The following is a 22,776-nucleotide window of genomic DNA, read 5'->3' as shown; positions in this document are numbered from 1 at the left end:
TGGGGATGGTAAAGAGATGAAATTACTGATGGGGTCTATTCAGATACATAAAAGAAACTATTAAAAAAATCCTCTAGCACACCCTTGGTATTTAACTGGTTACAAAACTGGCACAATGAGGGCAGAAAGCTGTGAATGGGGCACTTAGGGACATGGATGGGCAGTGGAGGTGGCAGTGTTAGGTCGAGTTGGACTCTATGATCTTAGATGACTTTTCCAATCTAAATCATTCTATGATTCTATAAAAATCATTCCCATATGCAGCAGACTCATCAATCAGTGTCAGGACCTGAACACATTTTTCCCCTCTCAGACTATATTATTGTGCTCAACATCTTAATGAGTATGAAACTGGCAACAAGATATTTACTTTGATCAAGGTGTTTATTGCATCTCAGAGGGCACACATGCACTGGGGTTTTTTGTTTTTTGGGGTTTTTTTTTTGTTTGGGATTTTTTTTAACTGAAATACAAAGAAAAGCCATTTTGAAATTAACTTTTTATAGAACTTTCCCATTACAGTGTATGTTATCCCCACAGCAAATTCAGATACAACCACTTTTAATGGTACCATACATTGATTAAATAGTTCATTTGAAAGACTTTAGGTGAATATCTTTCCAACCCAATATGCTTTTACAGAGAACTGCCAAGCCACTTGTAACACTGATCAACAGTGACCTCATTGAAGAGTCAAGATCTTACACCAAGCCATCAGCAGAAACAGTATGAGAACAAATAAAAATCAAAGGAACACAGTATGTACAGTAAAGGGCATGGATCTCCGGATCAGAATTAAATCTAATCACCAATAGTACAAAAGCTACTCACAGCGCATTCGGGGCAATGAGAAAACACTATCCTAAGGCATACACAGGTAAGCACTAAATTAAGAGATGTACAGAAGAACTGAACAGAGATGAGTAACATCACTTGTAATGTTTTGACTACAGATATACCAAAAAGTGCTCTCGTATTTGAAATCCCTTACTGCCAGCACAACTAGCGTTGCTTTTTCCCAACTACATGGAGAGAAACTGACCCTTTACTTATTTTCAGTGCGTTTAGCAAGAACTGATAAATATGCCAATTATAAATGCAAAAACTTAAAGAATTAAAATAGATTTAAAATTAAAAACAGCAATAAATATGGTGTTCTTTCAGATATGGTTTTTCATTCTTGGTAAATCATTGAAAAAGTATTTGTTATGGAAGTTTTCCTTTATATTACTTTAAATTATTTTAACATATACAGTGCCACAAAAATAAAACATTTTTTTCACGACAATTGAGATTCCTGTGACTGGAAAAAAAAAGATATTTTGCACAATTTTGTAAGTATTTTCTTTAATATCTGATATTATCACACTATGTTTTTTAACAGATAAAGGAGAAATTGAGTCCTAGGGAAACTTTGGGTGTCCTCAAAAAGTTATATACATTGAAACCTTCAAAAACCACAGACATTGCTCCAAATGGCTCACCAAACAACAGCTGCATAATCTGCCCCTGTGGGATAGGTTCAGAAAAGCACTAGAAGGCATCAGAAACATACATCCATTGTTTAAATTGTAAAACACAAATAACCCAAGTACACAAATTTCGAGAGAGTAGGGATAACAGCTAAGGTAGTACACATTCCTAATGTTCACTTTCACAGCTGTGCTACACGTTTCAGGAGGAAGAGAAAGTCTGAGTAAGCACTGGGTTTGGTACTGGTGGCTCACTGAGAAACTCTGAGCGTCCATTTGTAGTCTCCAAACTCACATTTTTAGCATCCAGTCAGAAAAAACGCAGCTGTGAATATAGAAAAGCATTAGATGAAAACTGGTATAATGAGTTAGTAAAGCATGTTCTACAAAGAGCATGAAATCTGCTCATCTCTCCACATCTCAAAGGATTTACCATCAGATTCTAGTGAAGTAGCAGTCTTCCCACAGCCAGTTATGAATCTCTCTATTATAAATACAAGTTGAAAGCAGTGAGTCCCAGCAGTGGTGTATCTCCACCCCTGGCTGTCTCTGCCAAGTGCCAGGTACACCTCTCTGGGGCTGGAATTGGAAGGGTGAAGTGGAACTGGGAGATGCCTGCTAAGAGCAGCCTGAATCACTGCTGCCAGCTCCAGTGCAGAGTGGGCTCAGAACAAATTTTAGAATTAAGCTCTAGGAAGGAACAGAAGTGACTCATGAAGAAGGCTTTAAAGTTATGTAATCATTGTCCTCTCCTCACCTTATTCTAGACTCATTATTCTAGACTTAATTATAAAATGCATACCTTATTTCTGCATTATTATTTTTTAATTGGCTTAAGCGTTAATTCAATTTTATATTCCTACTTGGCCTTCCAGAACCATCAGAATAATGTTTTGGCCTTTTCCTTCCATTATGCAGTACTGTCTTTTGCTTCTCCTCCATTTTTCTTTGCATTTACTCCTCTGTTCCTCCCCATTACTGCTCCACACAGCACTGCTCAGGACCTCACAGCCTTACCATTCAGAAAAGCAGTGCCTTGAAAAATTGTATGGCAGGGTAGAACATCAGCTGACAGCAGTGAAGAGCTGCAAACAACTTCCCCTTGATGACAAGAACATGTAAGTTTTTCCCCTTTTGACACCTTCACACCTATGATACCGAATCTGTTTCAACACCCACAAGAGTGGAAAAGGCCTCTTCATACCATCTGCCCCTCAGTATTTGTACACTGCTATCATTCTACATGTTTCAGTAATAACTTCAAGAAAACACCCAAACATGAATGCTCGGACTGAGTGGAAACAAGGAAAAAATGGAAGTTATGCATTAAAGATACTTTTTTTTTGCCAAAAACAACTGTCAGAAAAAGTTTATCTGTGAGTCAAGATTTCAGGCTAAAGTTAAGAGTGTGGACAGAGAATTTGGTTTTCGATACAGTGCATGTTTCTAGCTCTGCAGCTGCGATTTTATCTTTTATATTCAACCTAAACAACATCTGTGTGCCAGACATGTACCAGAGAGTGACATGCTGGAGCAGGCAGCCACAGAATACCTTATCGTTTACAAGAAATCCTTGATGTTAAGATCCGCTAATGGGTCCTTTGTTGGAGGTTTCTTGGGGCTCTGAGTAGCAGGAGTTGGGCTTGGAGAAAGCTGACAGACGCCAGCCAGGAAGGCAGGAGAAAAACAAAGCAGACAAGAATACACAAGCGTTAGATAGACACAGGCAGTTCTCACACAAGCACACTGCAAGCATAAAAAGTTCTCATTTGTCTGCAAGTCCAGCCGTTTTGCTCAAGCATTGCTTGGATTCCATCCTCACTACAGGGTTAACAATGTTTGGCAGGTTTAGTGGCTAGGGCTATAAATACTGCAGATTCTAATTAGCATAGCTTGAGATCTCTCCCTCCCTGCAAACCAGGGAGGCGTTAGAACCTTCAACCCAGACAGAAGAGACAATTGTTAGATGCTAAAAACCAAGGCTCAGAGCAAGCAGAGTGCATCTTCCAGGGTACTGAAATTCCCTGTCACTGGCAGTTAAGTACAAATTATTTGACATTGGTAATGTAAATAAGAGTCCAAAACAAACTGGAAATATGACTGGATCACACTAGGTTCCTCCTTTGGCAGGTATAAAAATGGTCATTCAATAGAAAACATCAGTTTTGAAGTTCCATGCAAAACTTCTGATTATGGTGGTCAAATCATTCTCCCACTCTGACCTCACTCCTCCCCATTCCTACCTCAACTCAGGGCACAAGAGGTATTTTGTATGTAGCCCTGGCACCTTGATGACCCCTTTTTCAGAAAAAAAATTCTGATTCCCATCATGGTATTCTTGGTAAGCACAGAGATAGTTTAAAGCGGGAGGAAAAGCAAGACTAAGTATATTCTTACAGCAATTTCAAGTTCTTTCTGTTTTTTCCATTTTTACATAGAAAACCTTGACAAGCTTCATTGGGAATGTAGTTCCCTACATAAAAATGGTGGTTTGCTATATGTTGATTGCTTAGTATTTGCAAAACAAGGGCAGCCTGGTTTCCAGGGTTACCAATGAGATTTTACAGCTGCAGCATCAATTTCCATCTCCCTCCTTATTTGAAAGGCAAGATGGACTTCTGACTCACAAAAAGAAAAATACTACAGCTAAATAATTTCCTGCATCTCCTCTGGAAAGGTTCTTTCTTTTCAGTATTATTACAAACCAAACTCTAGTTGAAGTAACAGCCTGGGACAGGTGTTACAGCTTATGCTGCATCACCTGCTGAGCGTAGCTATAGTAAATTTTGGTAGACTGTGAACAGAATAGCAGTGCCTGAGAGTTCCACTTGCAGCTTAATTCAAATATCCTCCAAAACCAGATCTTGGATGCAGTTATCTGTAGGAGACTTTTCAAACCTGTTCCATTGGTCTCATACAAGGCAACTTCAAAAAAATCCAGGTGGTTCATGTGATTTGCTGCAAGGCAGGCAGCTGATCCTTGGCCCAGAGCTAGGGCTGAGCTGAGCTAACGCACGCACACACGAGGAGCTGCTTTCTAGAGGCATGGAGAGCATGAAGCATTGGTGTAGAGCGATTCTCACCTGTACACCAGGGCCAGCGGCGGCTCCAAACGGGGGCCTCATCATGGGCTGCCCGTACATCACCGGCTGCTGGGGCATCATGGGCACCCCTGCACCTGCTGGGGGCTGCAAACCAACACCAAGTCAGCAGGGGCCGGGCGAGGGAGGGACAGCGGTGTAGCAAAAGAGACTCACCATCCCAAATGCTGCTCCTGGCTGTGGGACAGGTGGAGTACCTCCTGCTGCAGGAACAGCACTTGCTGGAGGCACAGCTCCCGCCTAAAAAATAAAAAAAAAAAGGGCAAAAAAGCACAAAAATCTAACAGCAACCATCTGGAAATCACACAGAGTCTCCAGCATTCTCAAAGCTGCTCTGGAAAGTAGGACTGTTATGCAGCACATATGCAGCCTCAAAACCACAATGCTTCAAGGAATGAGAGAGCTGAATGAGTCCTTATGCTCAGCTTCTTCCTTCATGAGAAAGCAATGGTGACAGACTCCATTCTCCTCATGAACATAGCCCATTTACTGATTAGAACTCAAAATAGGCCCAAGAAGACACAGTTTCCTTCTCCTTCTCATAGCGTAAGAAAGCACCCAAATTTCTTAACAACTAACACACTATGACACTTATTGTAGCACTGTATTTTAGTAAAAGCTTAAGCAGATTGTAAAGCTAAAGGAAATAGCTGCTATAATTAGTTTACAGTGAAGAAAAAATAATTATGCACCAAGAATCATTGAAGTTAAAGGATAAGTTCATACACTTAAACCACAATCAGAACCATTACTAAGGGCAGTTTAGTTTGTCTAGCTATGATTTTCATTCATATTGGTATGATTTTAGTTCAAATAATAAAAGGCAAAACAAAGGTTATCTTCCACTACAATTCAGGGAGAACTGTTAGTTTAGTAGTCTGACTGGATATACAGCACAAGAGCACCTTTAAAAAGGCCACCCCACCTCACTTATTTAGCACAGCCTACACATCATCCCTTTTGGCTGCCTTCCATGTAACTCCCATGCAGTGTCTCCTTATAGCCTTGAAGGCATCTAAACCTTTCCTTTTCACAGATATATACAATCCAAATTATTAACAGCTCTGAGGAGAGGCAGAAAGTATTCAAGGAAGGGATGTAAAAAGGGCAGTAGGATTTCATTACTACTCTTGCATGGCCTAAGCACACTGACACCATTTCCCAAGCTGTTACAGGAGCTGTATGGTCTGTGCCTCCACATCTTTACCACCCACCTCGAGTCAGTAACACCCCACAGCACTTGGAGAGCAGCTAGCACACTTACAGCTCAAAGGAGAGTGTGTCTCTGCAGATATGCTGGAACTGTACAGTCCACTTCTGAGAATGCTGCATTTTAGTGCCCTTGGTTGGTCCTTGCTTCCAGGCTAAAACATGCTAGTTTCTTAAGAAGCTGGAGACAAGTCAAGATAACCTGTCCCAGACTTATTTATCCAAACTACTACATTTTCTGGCTAAGAATTTATGAACTCTATTCCAGTCTGAAAGTTTCAGGGGAGAATTTCAGTTAAAAACTGTACTGTGCTAGCAGAGTCTCCAAACTAAAACCAAGATCTGGACAATCAGGTATGTAAAGCAAGACACTAAACCACACAGGTTAATGACATCAGATGCAGTTGGATCACTTTTACAGGAACACACTGTAGCTCAACATCCAGTCAGGCAGATGCCAAGAAAATGGCCATACAAACTGAATCTGCTCCTGCCTCTAAGCACAAGGTCACTTGAGGGGATGGGGTTTGATGTAATTCTGCTGATTTTAATCCTGGAATTGAAAGTTCACAAGAAAGGGAAGAAGTGACCAAAACTTAAAAGGTTCAATAGTGACACGAATAAAAGCTTCATTTTTTCATTCATATTTATTTTGCCTGCAGACCCGGGTTACTTTGCTTTCAAAAAGTACCTAAGTGCATGATTCTGAAGAAATATATACAACACAAATGTTTCATGAAATGCTACCAAAACTACCCAGCTTCCCAGAAACACCAATTACTTCTCAGATGGTAAAATCACTACAAGATCAGACTGATGCTGCAGAAGCTCAAAATTTCAGGCAGTACAAATCATCAGGTAGTTCACATCAAAGTAAAGCAGTAAAGAGATAATTTTCAAGCTTACAGCACAGAAATGGTTCATCACTACTGCCATATTCAACCCACTGGCTGAGAATTGTCTGTTGGACAGACAGCCCAAGAGGAGCCGTGTTAGAAGCTTCTAGCTAGTTTTAAGCCAGCAGTAGTAACTGCAGTGCAGGTGAGTGCTGTTAGTATCTTCATGTTTAGTAAGTGCAGTAAGAGGTCAAAAAAAATTCACTTACACTGTACAGTATTGCCCAGCCTTTCTATCAAGAAAAAAAGTTGGTGTTACAACTAACACATTAAGTGAAGTACAGAGAATTCTTGTGTCTTCCATAACATTATGGAACGTGCTCAGAGTCATGTCAACACCTGGCTGTGGCAGCAAGGAACTGAACTGGTCCTGGTCCCCTTTCAGAGCTCTTCTTTCCTTTGCCAACCCAACCTTGTTCAAATGGAGGCTGTTTTAAGCCTTGTGAGACATTTGATGAGATGAGGTATTACTCCTCAGAATACTTTTGTAGCTCACTCATTATCAAGTTGCTCTTGTTCCAAGTTTAGATTTTTAGCTCAATTTGACCCTCTTCTCTCAAAATTAGTGCCTTCTGACACTTTTTACAGGGTAATCTTACCTTTTCCAACTGTTTTACCCTGCTAAATAAGCTACCCACTCCCGATCTAACATCAGGTCCTTGATCAGTATGAATACTATGTAGTCTTTTGATCTACTTCATCCAGTAAAACTCGAGGAAAACTAGGTACTTTCTCTCCTTATAGTACATCAGCTTTGGATCAAGAGTGTTTTATTTTGGGCACTTGTCCTGGGCCTGATCCTGGCCAGATCTACATGGCTAATCACACACTTGGAAATGCCCACAGGTACTAAATGTACAGGTAGAGCAATACCTTGATACACAAGCTAGTGTATTTTTAATTTACTACTCAATGGTTTATTTATACCCACTGTAAATGGGTTTTTAAAAAATGAGACTTGAAATACTCATATAATTTACACAGAGGCAAACTCTTTAGCCTCAGTAAGTGGAGCAGTCCCTACAGGTATGCTTGCACAGCCTCATCAAATATTGGAAGCCCAAAACCAGTGCTGTCTATGGATTAGCCACCTACCAAAGGACCACCTGGGACACCACCAGTTGACCATGTTGCAGGTGCTACTTTTGGCTGCCAGTTGGCTCCTCCTGTTAACTTTTTCTCTCCAGCATTCCACTGCAGGTCTCCCCTAACAGAGAGGGAGAGAGGCAGGCTATTATTTGCACACTTCCACAGCGAAAATGAAAAGCAGTTACAGCACACATTAGCATTAGACGTGCAGCTACATTAGCTTATGGTGTATGCAGTTATTAACAGAAAGATTTACTTTTAGTGACGCTCAGTTTCAAGGGTTGTTAGCAGTAGACACCAGAACACTCTAAGCTGAAGTCAGTTACATGGTTATGGCCTTTGTGTTGAGAATTAAAGAGAAGTTTTACTTAGTATTGACTGAAGGTAACATATCACATATACCCTTGCAAAGTAGGAAGAGGGACTGCTACTGCCTATTCTACTGGGGCCAGGCAGGAGAGCTGCCTGCTAGATGTCTTTGAAAGGCCATTTCAGTGCTGGAAATCTTGCTCAGACAGCTGAAGAAGGAAAGCATTCAGTTCTGCAAAAAGTTGATAGATACAAGAGAAACAAATCATTCATAGAATAAAAGGGCTGTCAACAAAACAGGTTTTGTTACAAGCTGCCCTACCAGAATAAAATACACCATTTGAACAAAGCAGATTGAAGTAAGCTACATTTTGAGGCTAAACCTCATGATACGTTTGTGCACATCCCTCCTATCATCTCCACAGAGACACAAAACATTTTGAAGTTTTGCATACAGAGGAAGGCTCAGGGCACAAGCAAGCAGTTAGATTAGGAAGATAAAAACACAAACACAATGTTGTAACTATTTCTTTTTGCAAAAAGAAAGTTATCGCTGCATGGAATGAACCTCTTTTCTATTCTGGAAGTATTTCAATGCCTACACAATAAGTACATCCAGCATCTGTAAAAATATAACACATCTATTATATATTAGCATAGATTACTGAGGGGAGCTATAAAAGTATATATTATCTGGACTATTTGTTCATTATAAGCTGTTTGGAAATCAGTTATCCAACATGAAAACAGTAATTTACAGGAGAAAATATTTCTAACACTCAGATTCAAGACAGCAGTTTTGTAAGCTATATCAGGAACAGTGAACCTTAATTATTCAGTAAACCTGTACAGAATAGAATACTTTCTTCAGAATTTTTCTGGATTGGGAGGTCAGAGCATATAACCAATTCATTGCTACTTAATAAACACTGAAATAGATGTAGTGCTTTACACCAGAGTAGAAAAATTACTTTTATCTTTAAGCAAAGTTGAACTTACTTTTTAGAAGTAGTACCAGAAATTCCAAGATCTGAAAATTGTAAGGAAAAAAGGAAATAAAAAAGAAACCACACATTTAGAAAATTGGAGCCTGTCAAAGCAACAGCTTACATTTCATTGCATTGGGGCCTATCAAGACCAAAAAAGTTTTGGCTGTCTTCATTTAGACAGCATCAGAGGACTGGCCACATCTACCTATTCTTCAGGACAAACACCTGAGAAACCCTGCAGATGTCTTGCACTTGAGAAAGTCATTTTTGCTTCAGCAGCAAACAAAAGTAACTATATTTAGGACCACAAAATGCCAAGTTATTTGAGAGCACTGAACTATTTACCATGAATGGTAACACTAGTTTCTGTTCCTCATTACACATACAGAAATAAAAAGCTGTATTCTACATACACTAAATGTGGACATTGCCTATAAGTTTTCCAATGTTTTATCTGCTTGGTCAAACATGGAAACTCCAAATAGTTTCTTTAATTACCCTTTGGAAGAAGTCTTAAGTTAAATTTTAAAGAGTACTCTTCTCACAGGACCATTATATCTCCTGTAATTCATAAATTGCTGTTTGATTTTCTCCTCCAAACTTTGATATAGCAGATGATTTGCAGAAGACATTTCAAGGGATTAAGAGTCTTGCTGACTTCCAAGCTCAGTATTTTCCTCCACACCTAACAGCCATGTCTGCATCATAAGATCAGTTACACATTTGCTGTGGTGTGTTTACATATACTAAGGGAGTATTAATTTTATACAACTTCAGCAGGATTACACCTTAGCCCAGAACAGGAGGATACTGAAGCAAGCTAAATTTGACAGGTATTTGCTCCATGAAAAAGCAACATGCATGCCACACCACTCAAAACCAAAATTTGTCACTTACTGCCGACTAAGTTTGCGAGAGACGAATCAAGATCACTCCCGAGGCCTTTGCTTGCTGCTGCAGCAGGGACTGTTGCTGTGGCTGCAGGTGCTACAGGCTGACCAGAAGGAACCATAGTTGGCATGAGAAGATCACCTAAGCCATCAAACACTGGAAGTGAAAGGAAAGTGAGTTAGAACAGCAGCTGTGATCAAAAATGCACTGCCTGCCACTCTGCTGTTGCTCAACGAACACAGCACAGACGACCACACCACAGATCTTACCCAAACACCATTTGACATTGAAAGTAATGCCAACAAGGGCATGCATGTCAGTTTACCAGACACTGAATGTACAGTAATCCTCAAAAAACTATACCAATGAAAACTAACATGAGAAGACATGCCTAAAAAAGGGATTTAATTGGAGCATTGAATCTACATAGATACAGCACCACTTCCACATGACACTATTTTTCTTACAACCATCCTTACAGAGATGTCAGATACACACACATTTGTCAGGAGATATTCATTTAAAGGTTTTTAAAATGAACATCTTGCTGCAAACACCAGTCAGAATTACTGTGGCAAAGGCAGTCTTATACCTTGACATCTCACAGCAACAGGATTGGCAGTCTCAAGATGTTACTGTTCACTTGCAAGCAGCAGGGAATTGGGAAAACCTACTAACATCTTATGAGATCAGAAGGAACCAGAACCATCCACACAGACAGTGCTATTCTCCTTAGTCCAGTCATCTAACTCAGAAGTTCATTTTTTAGATCCCTTGAAGTCAAACTGCTTGGTACATCTCATGCCTGAGTTCTATCTTCTGATCTGTATTTGAGGTACATGCTAATGTTAAGTCAACAGGGAGGGGTAGCATGTGCACTGGCAAGCAACCAAATAACCAAGCAGCAGTATTATTTCCATCTTTTTTTCTTGTACGGTTGTAGAACTCACCAATTTTAAGTTTGTAGCAAGGACCCAGCATGAAAAATATAGAATGGAAGAGATGCAAACAAAATGATAGCAGTGATAAAAGTTTAAGCTTATAGTCAGGCAAAGAACTCTAGGGCAGTTTCTGTTGTGTGTACCTAAGGTGCCATGCAGGCTCCAGAGCACCATCAGAAGCTGTGGCAACAGGACTTGCCTCTATACTTGATTTACAGAGTAGAGTTTTCCTTGTTTGTCTAATTCCTGATTCATGCTATCAAGCACATGCAAGGATGACGTATACACTAGTTTGTCTTTTACTGACATGGTAGAATAAAAAATGCGTACAGAGAGCTCTTGGGCACACGCCAGCCTTATCACCACCCTGAGGTTCTTCCAGTAAGAAAGAAAAAGTAGGTCACTGATATTGCTTGTACTCAGAGCCTAAAAATGGTGCCATTAACTCATCTACTACACAAAATATATTAGAAAATTCACAGGAAAAAACCCTGTAGCTCACCTGATGCATCAAATGAACTGCCAGCTGTTGGAGCTGTTGTCCCAAAAGCTGCATCAAAGTTGGGCTGTAGTAATCCAGTTTGAGCTGGAGTGACTGGGGATGGTGATGGAGAGGGAGCAATAAAGGAACCTCCAAAGCCTTTAAAAAAAACACATATGAGAGGTGAGGACGTTAGAGCCAGCCTTGTTAGACTGTTTACCAACTCCTCAGTCTATAAAGGGTGGAAAGACAAAAGACAATTCTTACTGTGCCATTTTAAAATAAAGAACATTTCAGCAGCCTATGTGAGCTTCCCTATGTTTATTAGGCTCACTTCAGTATAATGGAACCAAGAGGCCCTCATAACCCAAATCCTAGCCCACAGCAAGTCTCATGCTCACAGCAGCTAACCCTGAATATGGAAAAATGCACTGGCATCAGAGATCTGCCCTCATCTCTTCACAGTCTGTTCCTGACATGAGTTTGTCATGGAATAATGTAGTTTGGAAGGGATCTCTGGAAGTCAGCCAGCCACACATCTTGTTTACAGTCAGTCTAATCAAATCAAGTTGCCCAGACATTTGCCTTAGCACCTTCAAGAGGAGCTCCTACTGGCTCTCTGGGTGGCCTGTTGTCATATCAGACCATTACAGTATTTAATGAGTTTCCCACACACATTTCCTTTTTTTACTGTCTTTGTGCACCTCCAAGAAGAACCTCCTCTGCATGCTCCTGTGAGTTTTGACATCTATAAGCATCTTTTTAAGGCTGAACGAGCCTAGGTCAGTCTCTCTGCATATGTCATAAGCACAAGTAATCATCTCTGTGGCTCTCCACTGAAGTCACTCCACATTAAGAGATTCTGGTATGCTCCACATTAAGAGATTCTCCAATGCATTCCACACTACCCATACCCAGCTGCATTCCCCATCTCCCTTCCAGCACGTGCTATGGTGGTTCCAGCTGCCCTAGTGCCAAAGCTTATATTAGTGATGCTTTCTCAGGCTGCCTAAAAGAGGCTTCCTCTACGTGCCCCTTCTTGAGGAGGGGGTCTGCAGCAGATACCTGCTAAAACACGAGATCATCACCTGCCCAAGGCAAAGCTCAGTGCATTAAAGTATCTGCACAAAAGCACAGATCTCCACAGAACCAGACCAGAAGCAGGTTGACCAGATCCAGGGATGAAAAAGGCAGTTCACTGCAGCAATTCATAAAGTACAGGAGCCACCTAAAAGAGCGTGTCTTTCCACTTTCCTGAGTGAGAGTAAGGAGCCTGGCAGAAAGGTATAAGTATAAGCCAATATCCATTAATAAGGTTCTGTTTAGAAAGTTCTGTAAGCTTCTGCAAAGTCCATAAAGTGTCTATTTTTCCAGCTACAGAACAGAGGACTCCCCAGCTTCTGGTGATGATTTGTATGATGACTGGTCTTAATTTGATGGCTTTTCACCCTGCACAATTTAAGAGGAATACCAGACCCAGAAGCCGTAAAATTCTTTAATGAATCAATTTCCTAGTTGTCTAGAGACTGCACAAGACCCCAGGAAAGGCTGCAGAAACAGCAGCAACTGAGTTAGATGTGTTGTGTGGACACCCTCAACTGCCTGATTTTGAGGTTGCTTTTACACAGTCAACTAAGATTTCATATAAGAACATGTTATTTTTATACATACTAGGAAACACAAGCACATAGTTTAATTGGGTAGAAAGATCTAGAAGGGAAAATGGCTAGACTGTTTTATTTATCTTCAAAGCTCTGGTTTTGTCTGCTGAAAGGCTTAGAGTAGGAAAACATTTCTTCCAAAATTCCTAAGCAAGCCAAGAAGGGGCAGGAACTCATTTGACAGCAGAACATATAAAGCAATTATGAATAGTAAGTATACTCATAACATTATGCATATAAACACTTAGTACAACCAAACACTCATAAACCATGAAGGACATGCCTTCAGCCATGATATGAACTCCAGACACTCTTAAATTTAAAACTGGATTACACTGCAGGCTATACATCTGCCATTATCTAGAGTGAACAAATGCTTAGCAATATGCTGCAATGTTTATAGACTCCCTCTGTCTGCCAAAAAAATAAAATCAAATCTACTTGGAGCCCTTTGGAATGTATATTCAAAACATAAACAAAATAAATTTTAAAAAATCATCAATTCATCCCAACTGTTTCAGGTCTGCTTGAGTATTTAGACTAGAACATCCCTTTTATAATTTAGGTTTTGATTTAATGCAACTCATCAGATTCAGAGTGCACACTGCTGAAGTTTAAAGCCATCTGGAGCACAATTCTTACTTGCATTTAAGGTTAGTTATGGATAATGACATAAAATATTTTGTACTGTAATGTTTGCATAAGCGGAATTAGAATTCTGTCCAACAACCTTGTCGCACCCAGTCTCCTGGTAGCACGTGTAACTGCAAAAGACTGTCATGTTCCACAACTGATTAGTTAAAAACTGATCTATGGCCTTAAGCCATCTATAAACTACTACAAAGACCTATCAAAGAAATATGAAAGAAAAAGTAACCTTCCACCTTAAAATCTGAAGCAGTCTGTCCTAAAGATTTAGCATACATTTACACATTATGTCCCAATTTAAGAATCTGGTTGGCTGATTGAGAATGGATGTATGCCTTATTATTATCTAGACAACTTCCTTCATTCCTGTAGCACAACTAGACAATGTCCACACTTTGAGAAGATACTTGAAAATGTAGTGATAACATACCCACCAATTCTACAAATTGTGCTGGTTTTGGCTGGGGTAGCATTAATTTAAATCATGACACAAATCCCCCTTTCAGAAACATGGGAGAATTTAAGACAAGTCTTCAAACCAAAAGTGCATGTGTTGGGATTTTGCTCTTTACAAACTTCAAATTGGGATGGGGAGGAGTCACAGCTGTTTAGCTCAGCCACTACAATACATGGTATAGCACGAATTTTGGAGAGTAGTACACAAAGAATTCAGCTGAAGCTGCTTATCTGTAGGTTGCAGACTAAAATAATACAGTTATCCAACCTTTGATATAGGTGTGACAGTGGTGAGAGACCTCATCTCACCCAGTGTAAGGAGAGGGTCTCTATCACTTCTCTGTCCTTGTGCTCAGAAAACCATGCTCACATCAACCCACTCTCCTTGGCTAAATGCAAGACTGCTACCAAGTCAGTCATTCAAGCTACTAACATTTAAGTGCTCAACCAAATTAAAGAAAACCAAATTGAATGAACTCAAAGTTTAATTAGCAGTAAGGAACAAGAAGCATAGCCTGAAATCTTGCTTAACTTTAGTACTGCTACAGACAGCCAAAGAAACTTCATGGAGACACTCATACTCAGTGAACAGTACAGAAAAATAAGGCTGTGTGGGAGGTAGGAAAACAAAGAACATGGAAAGAAGATAATCTAGGAAGTAAGCTTGTACTTCACTATATTGCCTCCATTATAAGTCACTCTAGTTTTAATTAAAATATCAGAAGTCCTAAGAAATCTAGTGCATAAGTATTTTATTTCACTATCTACACCCAAAGAACATAAAAGATTTCAAACACCATTTCTTAGTATTGCTCTAAAGTAACAAGTTTTTAGAAGTTCTTTATTACCAGCAAGTAGGTCTGCAGAAGCTGAGGAACTAGAAGCAGCCTGGGTAGTGGGCTGGGGTTCAGCAGCACTACTTCCAAAAGCATCTAAAGGGAATTCCAGAAAGCATCAAGAAAGAGTGAGACATTCAATATTAAATACATCAATTCATCACTTATCAAAACATGACAAAAGAAAGTCACTTCATACATCAGAAGAAGAAAATGAAACTGCTTGGCCATCCTTATTGCAGAGCAGTACTATGGATGCAAAGTTCAGGTGGATAAAAGGATGTACAACAAACCAGTATTTGCAAGAAATCTCTTCTCCTTTATTTGGACCTCTTCTCAGATACAAATCACAGCATTCAAGACAACAGGACTTTGGAGATGAATGCATTGGCTGAAAGTTTGGAGTCATTGCAGCCAGAAGCCACTAGCTCACATGAAATCTTCTTAGAGGAATGTATCACTAATGTTTGGAATTCACTGCTTCTAAGCACCACTTCTGTTTCTCAACATGCCTAGAGTTGGTTGTGTCCATCCTAATTTCCACCTTGTCAAAACCCATGATTCAGATATACCCAGTTTGAGACAAGTCACCCTCAAAAGTTCAGCTGCTTTGAGAAACGGAACTGAGAGGAAACAGCATGACCATGGAGATTAGCAAAGAAGAAAAAGGACAGAGCAGAATTTCACTGGACATCTGAGGAAGAGCCACACATGCACTGACTGGGGACAGAATGGCAAGTGTCATGACAACAGGACAACCAGACAGCTTATTTGCAGTTCGTTATGGTGCAAGTTTAAGAACCAGACGTGCCAGACTCAGCCCTAAGGCCAGACAGAAAAGTTGAGAAGGGGAAACCCGCAGCTTTAGCAAAGCGCAAAGGTAATCGAAATGAAGTGATTCAACTCTGAAGTGGTGAGGAAACAAAAATACCCACCACCAAATAGGTCAATCACACCTGAAGAATCCACCTTTGCTGGAGAGGCAGCGGGTAGAGGAGAGGGGGCTGCAAATGCATCCACTGCAGTAAGCATAGGATAAATAATATTTAGTATCAGCAAGGCAACAGTGATAGCTAAATATTTCAAAGCCATATGGGCTCCAACAATTAGTACCACACGTTTGGTAAATTCGGGTAATAGTCTCCAGAACTGCAAACAGAAAGTGTTACATTTCTCACACAGCAACTGAAAAACCACAGTACTTTAAAGAAAACATTGCTTATTAAGCATTTTCTTATGCTTAGAGGAGTATTTGCTCTCCCAACAACAACATCACTTACTTACTGAACTTCAGTGTCAGCCACTTCATGATTTGCATCTTCATTCAGCAAGTGCACATCTTGTGACCAAAGCAGCAAACCCAAAACTTAATATGTCTTGATATTTCAGTTTAAAAATGTAAATTGGCAGTAAGCTGTTTGTGTATTTTTTTTTTTTTTTACTTTTGGAAAAAAATCCAAACCCAGGAAGTCTGTGGAATGGCCTGTGAAAACAAGCACTTACCAGATAAGAGATCACCAGTGAGAGAACTCTCAGGCACAGGAGAAGCTCCAGGTTGTGGAGATGAAAATGTATCTTCCAGGAAGAAAAGAAAGAACGAGAAGTAAGTATCACTCAAATCAAGTTTACACCATTACACAGGCTCAAAGCAGCAGAGTATCACATGAATTCTCTCTTTACCTGTACCAAAGAGATCTATGCTAGGAGTAGCATCAGGTTTAGGTGCTGCAGGTGCATCAGGAGCAGACTCAAATAAATCTAAGGCCAAGAACACAACACATCTTTAACTCATTTTTGAAAGGCAGGACTGAAAACAGAAGTTTCCAATTTTGCACATCATATTTGAAATAACAGGCTCTCTGCTTTGAAAGCCTAGCACACAACACGCATGCAACAACGAATCGTTCATTTGGTACTCCTGACAGATCAATCCACCAGAATCAAAGAGTTAAAAACAAAATTACCACCAAATATATCTAGAGCAGGAGGAGCGGAGGTGGTGGCGGTAGCAGAAGTGGTGGCAGTAGTGGTGGTAGTGGCAGTAGCTGTAGTAGCAGTAGCAGCAGCAGCAACAGCAGCAGCTGGAGAAGGAGTTGTTGCAGGAACTGGAGTGGCTGCACTAGTTGTAGGGGTAACTACAGGAACAGCAGTCTCTGTTGGCTTCATAGCAAAGAGGTCCAGCTCAGGAGCAGCCTCTGCACTACCTTCGGATGGGGCAAAGGGGTCTTGTAAAAAGGAGAGGGGAAATATATGTGTATGCATACTTAGGATCAGTGAGGGAGGAAGTCAAGAACAAAGCAACTATAGGCAATGCACATACTGCAAATACACGCACGCACACAGAGGAGGCTGCTCTAACATCTAGCTTACTTATCCAGACATGTTACTTAAGTTTTTTTCCAAAATAAAGACTGTCTAAAAGGCTGAGCAGCCTAGTTACTAGAGGGGAGAACTTTCAAAGGTTCTTTGATGAGGCCAAAAAACCAAATATGACAAAGGACTATCCAGGCTACTGTTAAAACTCAGCACTGACAGAACTGTTCATTAGCACTACCAAATAAATACAAAGTCACTGGGACTTGGAAATAGGCAAATTTGTTAAGCATGCTCTTCAGTCTAAGGTTTGTTTTTACCAATTGCAAACAGTATGAAATTTTCAGAAAAACACACTGCCATGTAGTTTAAACAAAAAAAAACCAAAACAAAACAAACCAAAAACCAGCAAAACAAGAGACTATCTAATGACATAAAACCCACCATTTCCTGAACATGCATCAAGAGCTGCTGCTACAGGGGTTGGGGTAGCTGGTGCTGCTGCCCCTTCAGCTGCTGCAGGGGCTTCCCCAGGAGAAGCTGCAAAGGCATCTTGGGTGCAGTTTAAAAACATAAATTAAAAAAAACAAAAAAGGAATAAAGAGAAGAAAAATATAGTAAAAGAACCAAGTTAAATTGCACAGGTAGATCCCCTTATACAACATGAATGTAATTACTCCAACAGCAAGACAACTCATGCAGCGCAAAACGCTTTGTCTCTCCCCCAACCCCACACAAGCAGGTTCTAGACAGGGTTTGCAGATGGAGCTTCTTGGGTTGCCCACAATAAGCACAGTGAGTGCAAAAGAAGGCATTATTCTCATTGTATAAGGGTTCAGAGCAGCATGCTCATGTACTACCCAAAATCAGCTAATTAACAAAATTAACTTAAGAGCAGATATTAACAACTTGCATGCTCAAAGCCTGTATTACATGTGATTAATCTGCAACTGTGAGTTTACTTGCATAGTGCCTTGCACTGTTACAAATAACAGTCCAATTACTCTGGTAGGTATTTGCAACTACCATTTCTAGTCTTTGAGCCAAGTCAGTCATGCAACATCTAAAAAACTGAACTTACTTGTTTCTTAACAGTATTCCAACTGGATCTTTCTGAAGCCATAATGTGATGCATAGGTTATATTTACTCAGCTTGCTTCAAACAGATCAAGATTATTCATCTTAACCAATGGCTGGCCAGCCATAACCTGTCTGTCCCTTCAGGATCACTTCTAGGCCAACCAGCCAAGTTAGAGAAAGTGACTAGTTTGGGGTTTTGGAATGACTTGCTCATTAGGTTTTTTGAAGTTTTTTTTTGTTTGCCACTTGCTCTTCGACTCTTTTTTTTTTCTTTTTGTTTGCCAGTTCCTAAATGGCATGCTTAAATTTCAAGCTATGAACAGCATTATTTCTAGGCTTAAACCAGCATTTGTGCTCTTAATTCTATGAAGTAGTCCTAATGGACAGTGCCATTTGGACTATCCTCATAGGCAAGCATTTTCTCCACAAAAAAGGACTGCACAATGAGGATTAAATACTTCAAGATGCTTGTAAAGGACATTTTTCTACTGCTACAAAAATTAGCAAGTTAAAAACATCTTTTGGGGAATACTACAATTGCACTGTCAAATTAGCACAGGAAAAAGCTTAACATGCTTTAACTTGAAGGTCAATTTTAAAATGAAAACAACCATTTTAAAAACAAATTCGTGCCAGGTAATCTAAAAAGCTCAAAAGAACATGCATCAAAACTTCAACAGAAGAGAAGAAAGCCCACTAGTCTTGTACAATAGAATTAAAATGAGTTAGTAGCAAAAAATGCCTGCTAATAAGCCATTTCAAATATAATTCTATTTTTCAAGTAACAGGGTTGTTCAACAACAAAACTGGATGGCAGTTGTCCAAGTAAAAACATCAGAGTGAGTCAAGCATCCCAGTGCTGTGTGTGTACCAGACACTGGCGTGCTCCGTGTGGAAGGAATTCAGCACAGAGCTGAACTGAAGGGTTTTGCATCATCCTGCTTGAGAAGGTGTTTTGTGTAACATCATGTGAGATCAGTTCTGCACTACAGGGCCAGCTTTCAGATGAAGGGGCACCCTGGGCTCTTGCAAAGAAATGTATTTGTGCCCACACAAGCTTGTAGGCCAACAGCACAGACATTGGTCAACCCTACTTACAATTACTTTCCAGAATAAAAGGATAGATTCCAGATAACATTTAAGGCAGAAATACAGAGTGTATAGATCTAGCCACTAGTTCTATGTTGGGATCACTTCAGCCTCAGAGTGATACCTATTCCTGTCCAGATTTAGGCTATTGAAGTTCCACATATAATAGATAATAATATAATAGATATTAAGGTGGGCACAAGTTCCTTCCAGCCCACAGATGCATGGAAACAGTTTGGCACCAGCTTTATTTCTTTATTTTTTACTGACACTTCTGTGTAAGGTTCTTGTCAAGCGCTGTAATTTTTTTAGCATCAGACTTGGGTTAAATGGCAGGTGGGATAAAAACTTCAGTTCTTACTGGAATCTAAAAGAAAAATATCATTGTAAAATCTCCTAATATTAGTTACTCTGATTAGTTCAAGAAACCTATATAAATATAGAGACACACCAACCTGAACAGGTGACCCTACAACTCACAGCCTAAACCAAGGGTTTGCCATTGGGTTTAAGCTAGTGCTTAAGTTCTTTTCAAAAGGCTCTGCTGCTCCTGCACAACTGCCCTCTGCTAAAATCTAGCCTAACATGCAACAATGGGTACAATTACATCTGCATATTTTATTATTAATAAAGACAGTTTATTTTCTTTTGTGTTCCTTCATATTGTTGTAGTAACGCTACATTTGCACATTCAGCAGTGTAAGAGATTTTCTCCCTTTAAAGCAGTCACTGTATTCTTTATATTTTTGCATCTCCTGTCTAAAAAATGAATTTAGCTTTTGACTTCTAGAATCAAGTAACATATGGTCCTCACTTGATTTTCTTGACATGCTGAAAACTTAACAAGATGTTGCTGAAACCTCTGCAAGTTCACACTGCACGGAACACCTGCCAGGAGTGACAGGTATGTATTATGTACTGCGTTACACTTGAATTCATAAATATAGTTCTTACTGAAATAACACGCAAACAAGGGGCTTTCAAAGTTGTTAAACACTGAAGTAGTGCTTCAATACATCTTGTCAGCAGAAAAAATAAGTGTTCCTGCTGAGTGATCTCTTTCGTCTCATAAATTCAGGCTTTCTTTGATGCCATGGCATCAATACATGGCAAATTTACTCACACAAATGATACAACTGACTTATAATCATTCATGAATTATGAAACATGTGAAACAATCCTGTGGAAGTCACAAGTAGAGGAAAGATTATAGAACTGAAGCATACACAAGAAACTGCTCCAGAGTTTTTTCCCTCTTCAGTCACCCTTCATTGCTATTTGACATAGAACACCTGACCTGAGTTATAAAGAAATATTTCACTATGCTCAGAGATAGGAGATAATAATAATTATGCAAAGTATTTGTTGTCTGTTTGGTATTTATTAATTAAGTGCTAACTTGCTATACCAGCATGTACCAGCATAAGGGACATTGCTTAGCCCTTAACTGCCAAAAGTCTTCAGCACTTTGCTTGCAGTTTCTTTACAGGAAGACCATAGCTGTGCCTATTTACAATTCAATTACCTTAATGCCTAATAAGTGACATTTGCACAGTGTCTGCCGTGACCTGTTACTTGCACTGACTATAGAGTAATCCCACAACAAATTGTAACTCAAGTGCACAATACACATATCCAAAAATACTATTCCCAAATTTTATTACTGAATGGCATATCAAGGTATTTTGCCTTTTTTCTACCTTCGCATTTCTCTTTCACAGGAAGGATTCTAGCTGCTCTTTGAAAACAGCCTCCTCTTGTTTGTCTTTGAAACATGATTAGGAGTTCCTCAAGCTGGCCCAGGTCACTGAAAGTTTGCCTCTTAATGACATGGAGTTCTTTAAAAAAGCTATGCTGGATCAATCCTGCATTTCTCATCTGCTTTCCAATGCCATACTGGCAATGAACACATAATGCAGATCTTATCTCTCAAAGACAAAGCCCAGCCCTAGGCAGAATGCAGACTCCTATCAGCCAAAGTATCAGCCACACAGGGCAGTCGACAGTTATTCCACAGCCTCCTCTACTGCTCCTTCCTTCAGCCTGGCTACCTTTCCCCAGCAGCTTTCAGCCTCTTTCCCTACACAAACACTCCCTGAAGACTCTTTACATTCTTTCTCTCGAGATCACTGCTCCAGTACCTTCTGCTACCACACCTGGCCATAAGAAATTGTGTGAAGCAACAAAGCCCTGGCAAGCTGCAAGAAGTTAAGGTGACCTTGAGGACCCTATCTCTAGTAGGCCTCAAAGGTGAAATACCTACTTAATAGGATTAAGTGTAAGCACGTCTAGCATCACAAACACTAGACAGTAGCAGTGTCTGCCCAAAAACGACCACTTCTAGCACTGGACACAGTCTTAAATTAACAAGGAATGTTAGCATATGAGCTAGAATATACTTAGAGCACAGCCTTCAGGAAAAAACAAACAAACAAAGAAAAAAATTCAAACCACGGACAGACAGATGGAAGTTCAACACAGACTCACAGATCTCAAAAGGGTCTGTCCACTGGATGTCTTGAAGGCACTGCAAAAGTATCTCTACTGCTGAGTGTGTTTAGAGATTTTTCTTATTGCAAACAAGAGGTTTTCTACTATCATAAATAATAGAAGCTCGCTTCATTCTGAAGCGTTCCAGGAAAAAAAAAATCAGTATGCATCTACTATATAATCCACTGGAGATTTATTGCATTTGAGTGACAAAATACATTCTCTTTAAAGGAAGAGATCAAGTCACAGAAGTCTGCATGCCGCAAGAGTGAAATTCTTTCCGCACTGAAGGGTGAAGCTCCACTTCTGAACACGCGTCACTAAGTTATCTAATGATCAGTTAAATCTCTAGAAACTAAACGCATCCTGGTCCTTGCCTGACAAGCCTGGAAGCAGGCACATGATGTGACAGTAGTTGTTTTTCCAGATACAGAGTAGTGGAAAAGGTAGGAAAAAAAATTGCATCTTATTGCTGTAGTACTGGAAGAACAAGCACAGGTAGTTGTTTTTCCAATCCTGTTTCAAGTTCACAGTGATTTCTATCCATTTAACGATCCTTTCATTTTTTTACAAAAGTCATATACCTATTACTAAATTAATTAATTATTAAATTAATTACTAAATTACCAAGTTAATAAATTAATAATGTAATTTGAAGTTGTAGTATCCAAGACTGGCTCAACCTCAGAGCTTACATCCCATAAATTTCACACTATGCATCTGCAGGGTTATTAATGAGCACAGGCCCTGGCTTCTGCAACATGCTCCTGAGAGCAACCAACATCAGACTCTCTCTCACTTCTAGTGGCATCCAGAACTTTGCCC

At 39.8% G+C, this 22,776-nt stretch overlaps 1 protein-coding gene across 1 annotated transcript in view; it reads right to left on the bottom strand.

Annotated features, from left to right (window-relative positions):
• Positions 1-365: 365 nt before the first annotated feature.
• Positions 366-22,776, bottom strand: part of SNAP91 (synaptosome associated protein 91) — a 63,174-nt gene continuing 40,763 nt past the window's right edge. Inside the window, exons 17-30 of the mRNA XM_005485947.4 lie at positions 17,737-17,844; positions 16,944-17,204; positions 16,660-16,737; positions 16,483-16,554; positions 15,915-15,998; positions 14,992-15,075; positions 11,400-11,537; positions 9,963-10,112; positions 9,076-9,106; positions 7,774-7,885; positions 4,730-4,813; positions 4,556-4,660; positions 3,025-3,125; positions 366-1,797 (exon numbers count right to left, since the gene is read on the bottom strand). Of these exons, the coding sequence (XP_005486004.1) occupies positions 3,033-3,125; positions 4,556-4,660; positions 4,730-4,813; positions 7,774-7,885; positions 9,076-9,106; positions 9,963-10,112; positions 11,400-11,537; positions 14,992-15,075; positions 15,915-15,998; positions 16,483-16,554; positions 16,660-16,737; positions 16,944-17,204; positions 17,737-17,844 (1,400 nt within the window). The 3' untranslated portion in view covers positions 366-1,797; positions 3,025-3,032. The remainder of the gene's footprint in view (positions 1,798-3,024; positions 3,126-4,555; positions 4,661-4,729; positions 4,814-7,773; positions 7,886-9,075; positions 9,107-9,962; positions 10,113-11,399; positions 11,538-14,991; positions 15,076-15,914; positions 15,999-16,482; positions 16,555-16,659; positions 16,738-16,943; positions 17,205-17,736; positions 17,845-22,776) is intronic.

Source organism: Zonotrichia albicollis, chromosome 3, assembly GCF_047830755.1.
Source record: "Zonotrichia albicollis isolate bZonAlb1 chromosome 3, bZonAlb1.hap1, whole genome shotgun sequence".
In the NCBI taxonomy this organism is placed as follows: Eukaryota; Metazoa; Chordata; class Aves; order Passeriformes; family Passerellidae; genus Zonotrichia; species Zonotrichia albicollis.
This window is presented reverse-complemented; position numbering and strand designations above follow the sequence as displayed.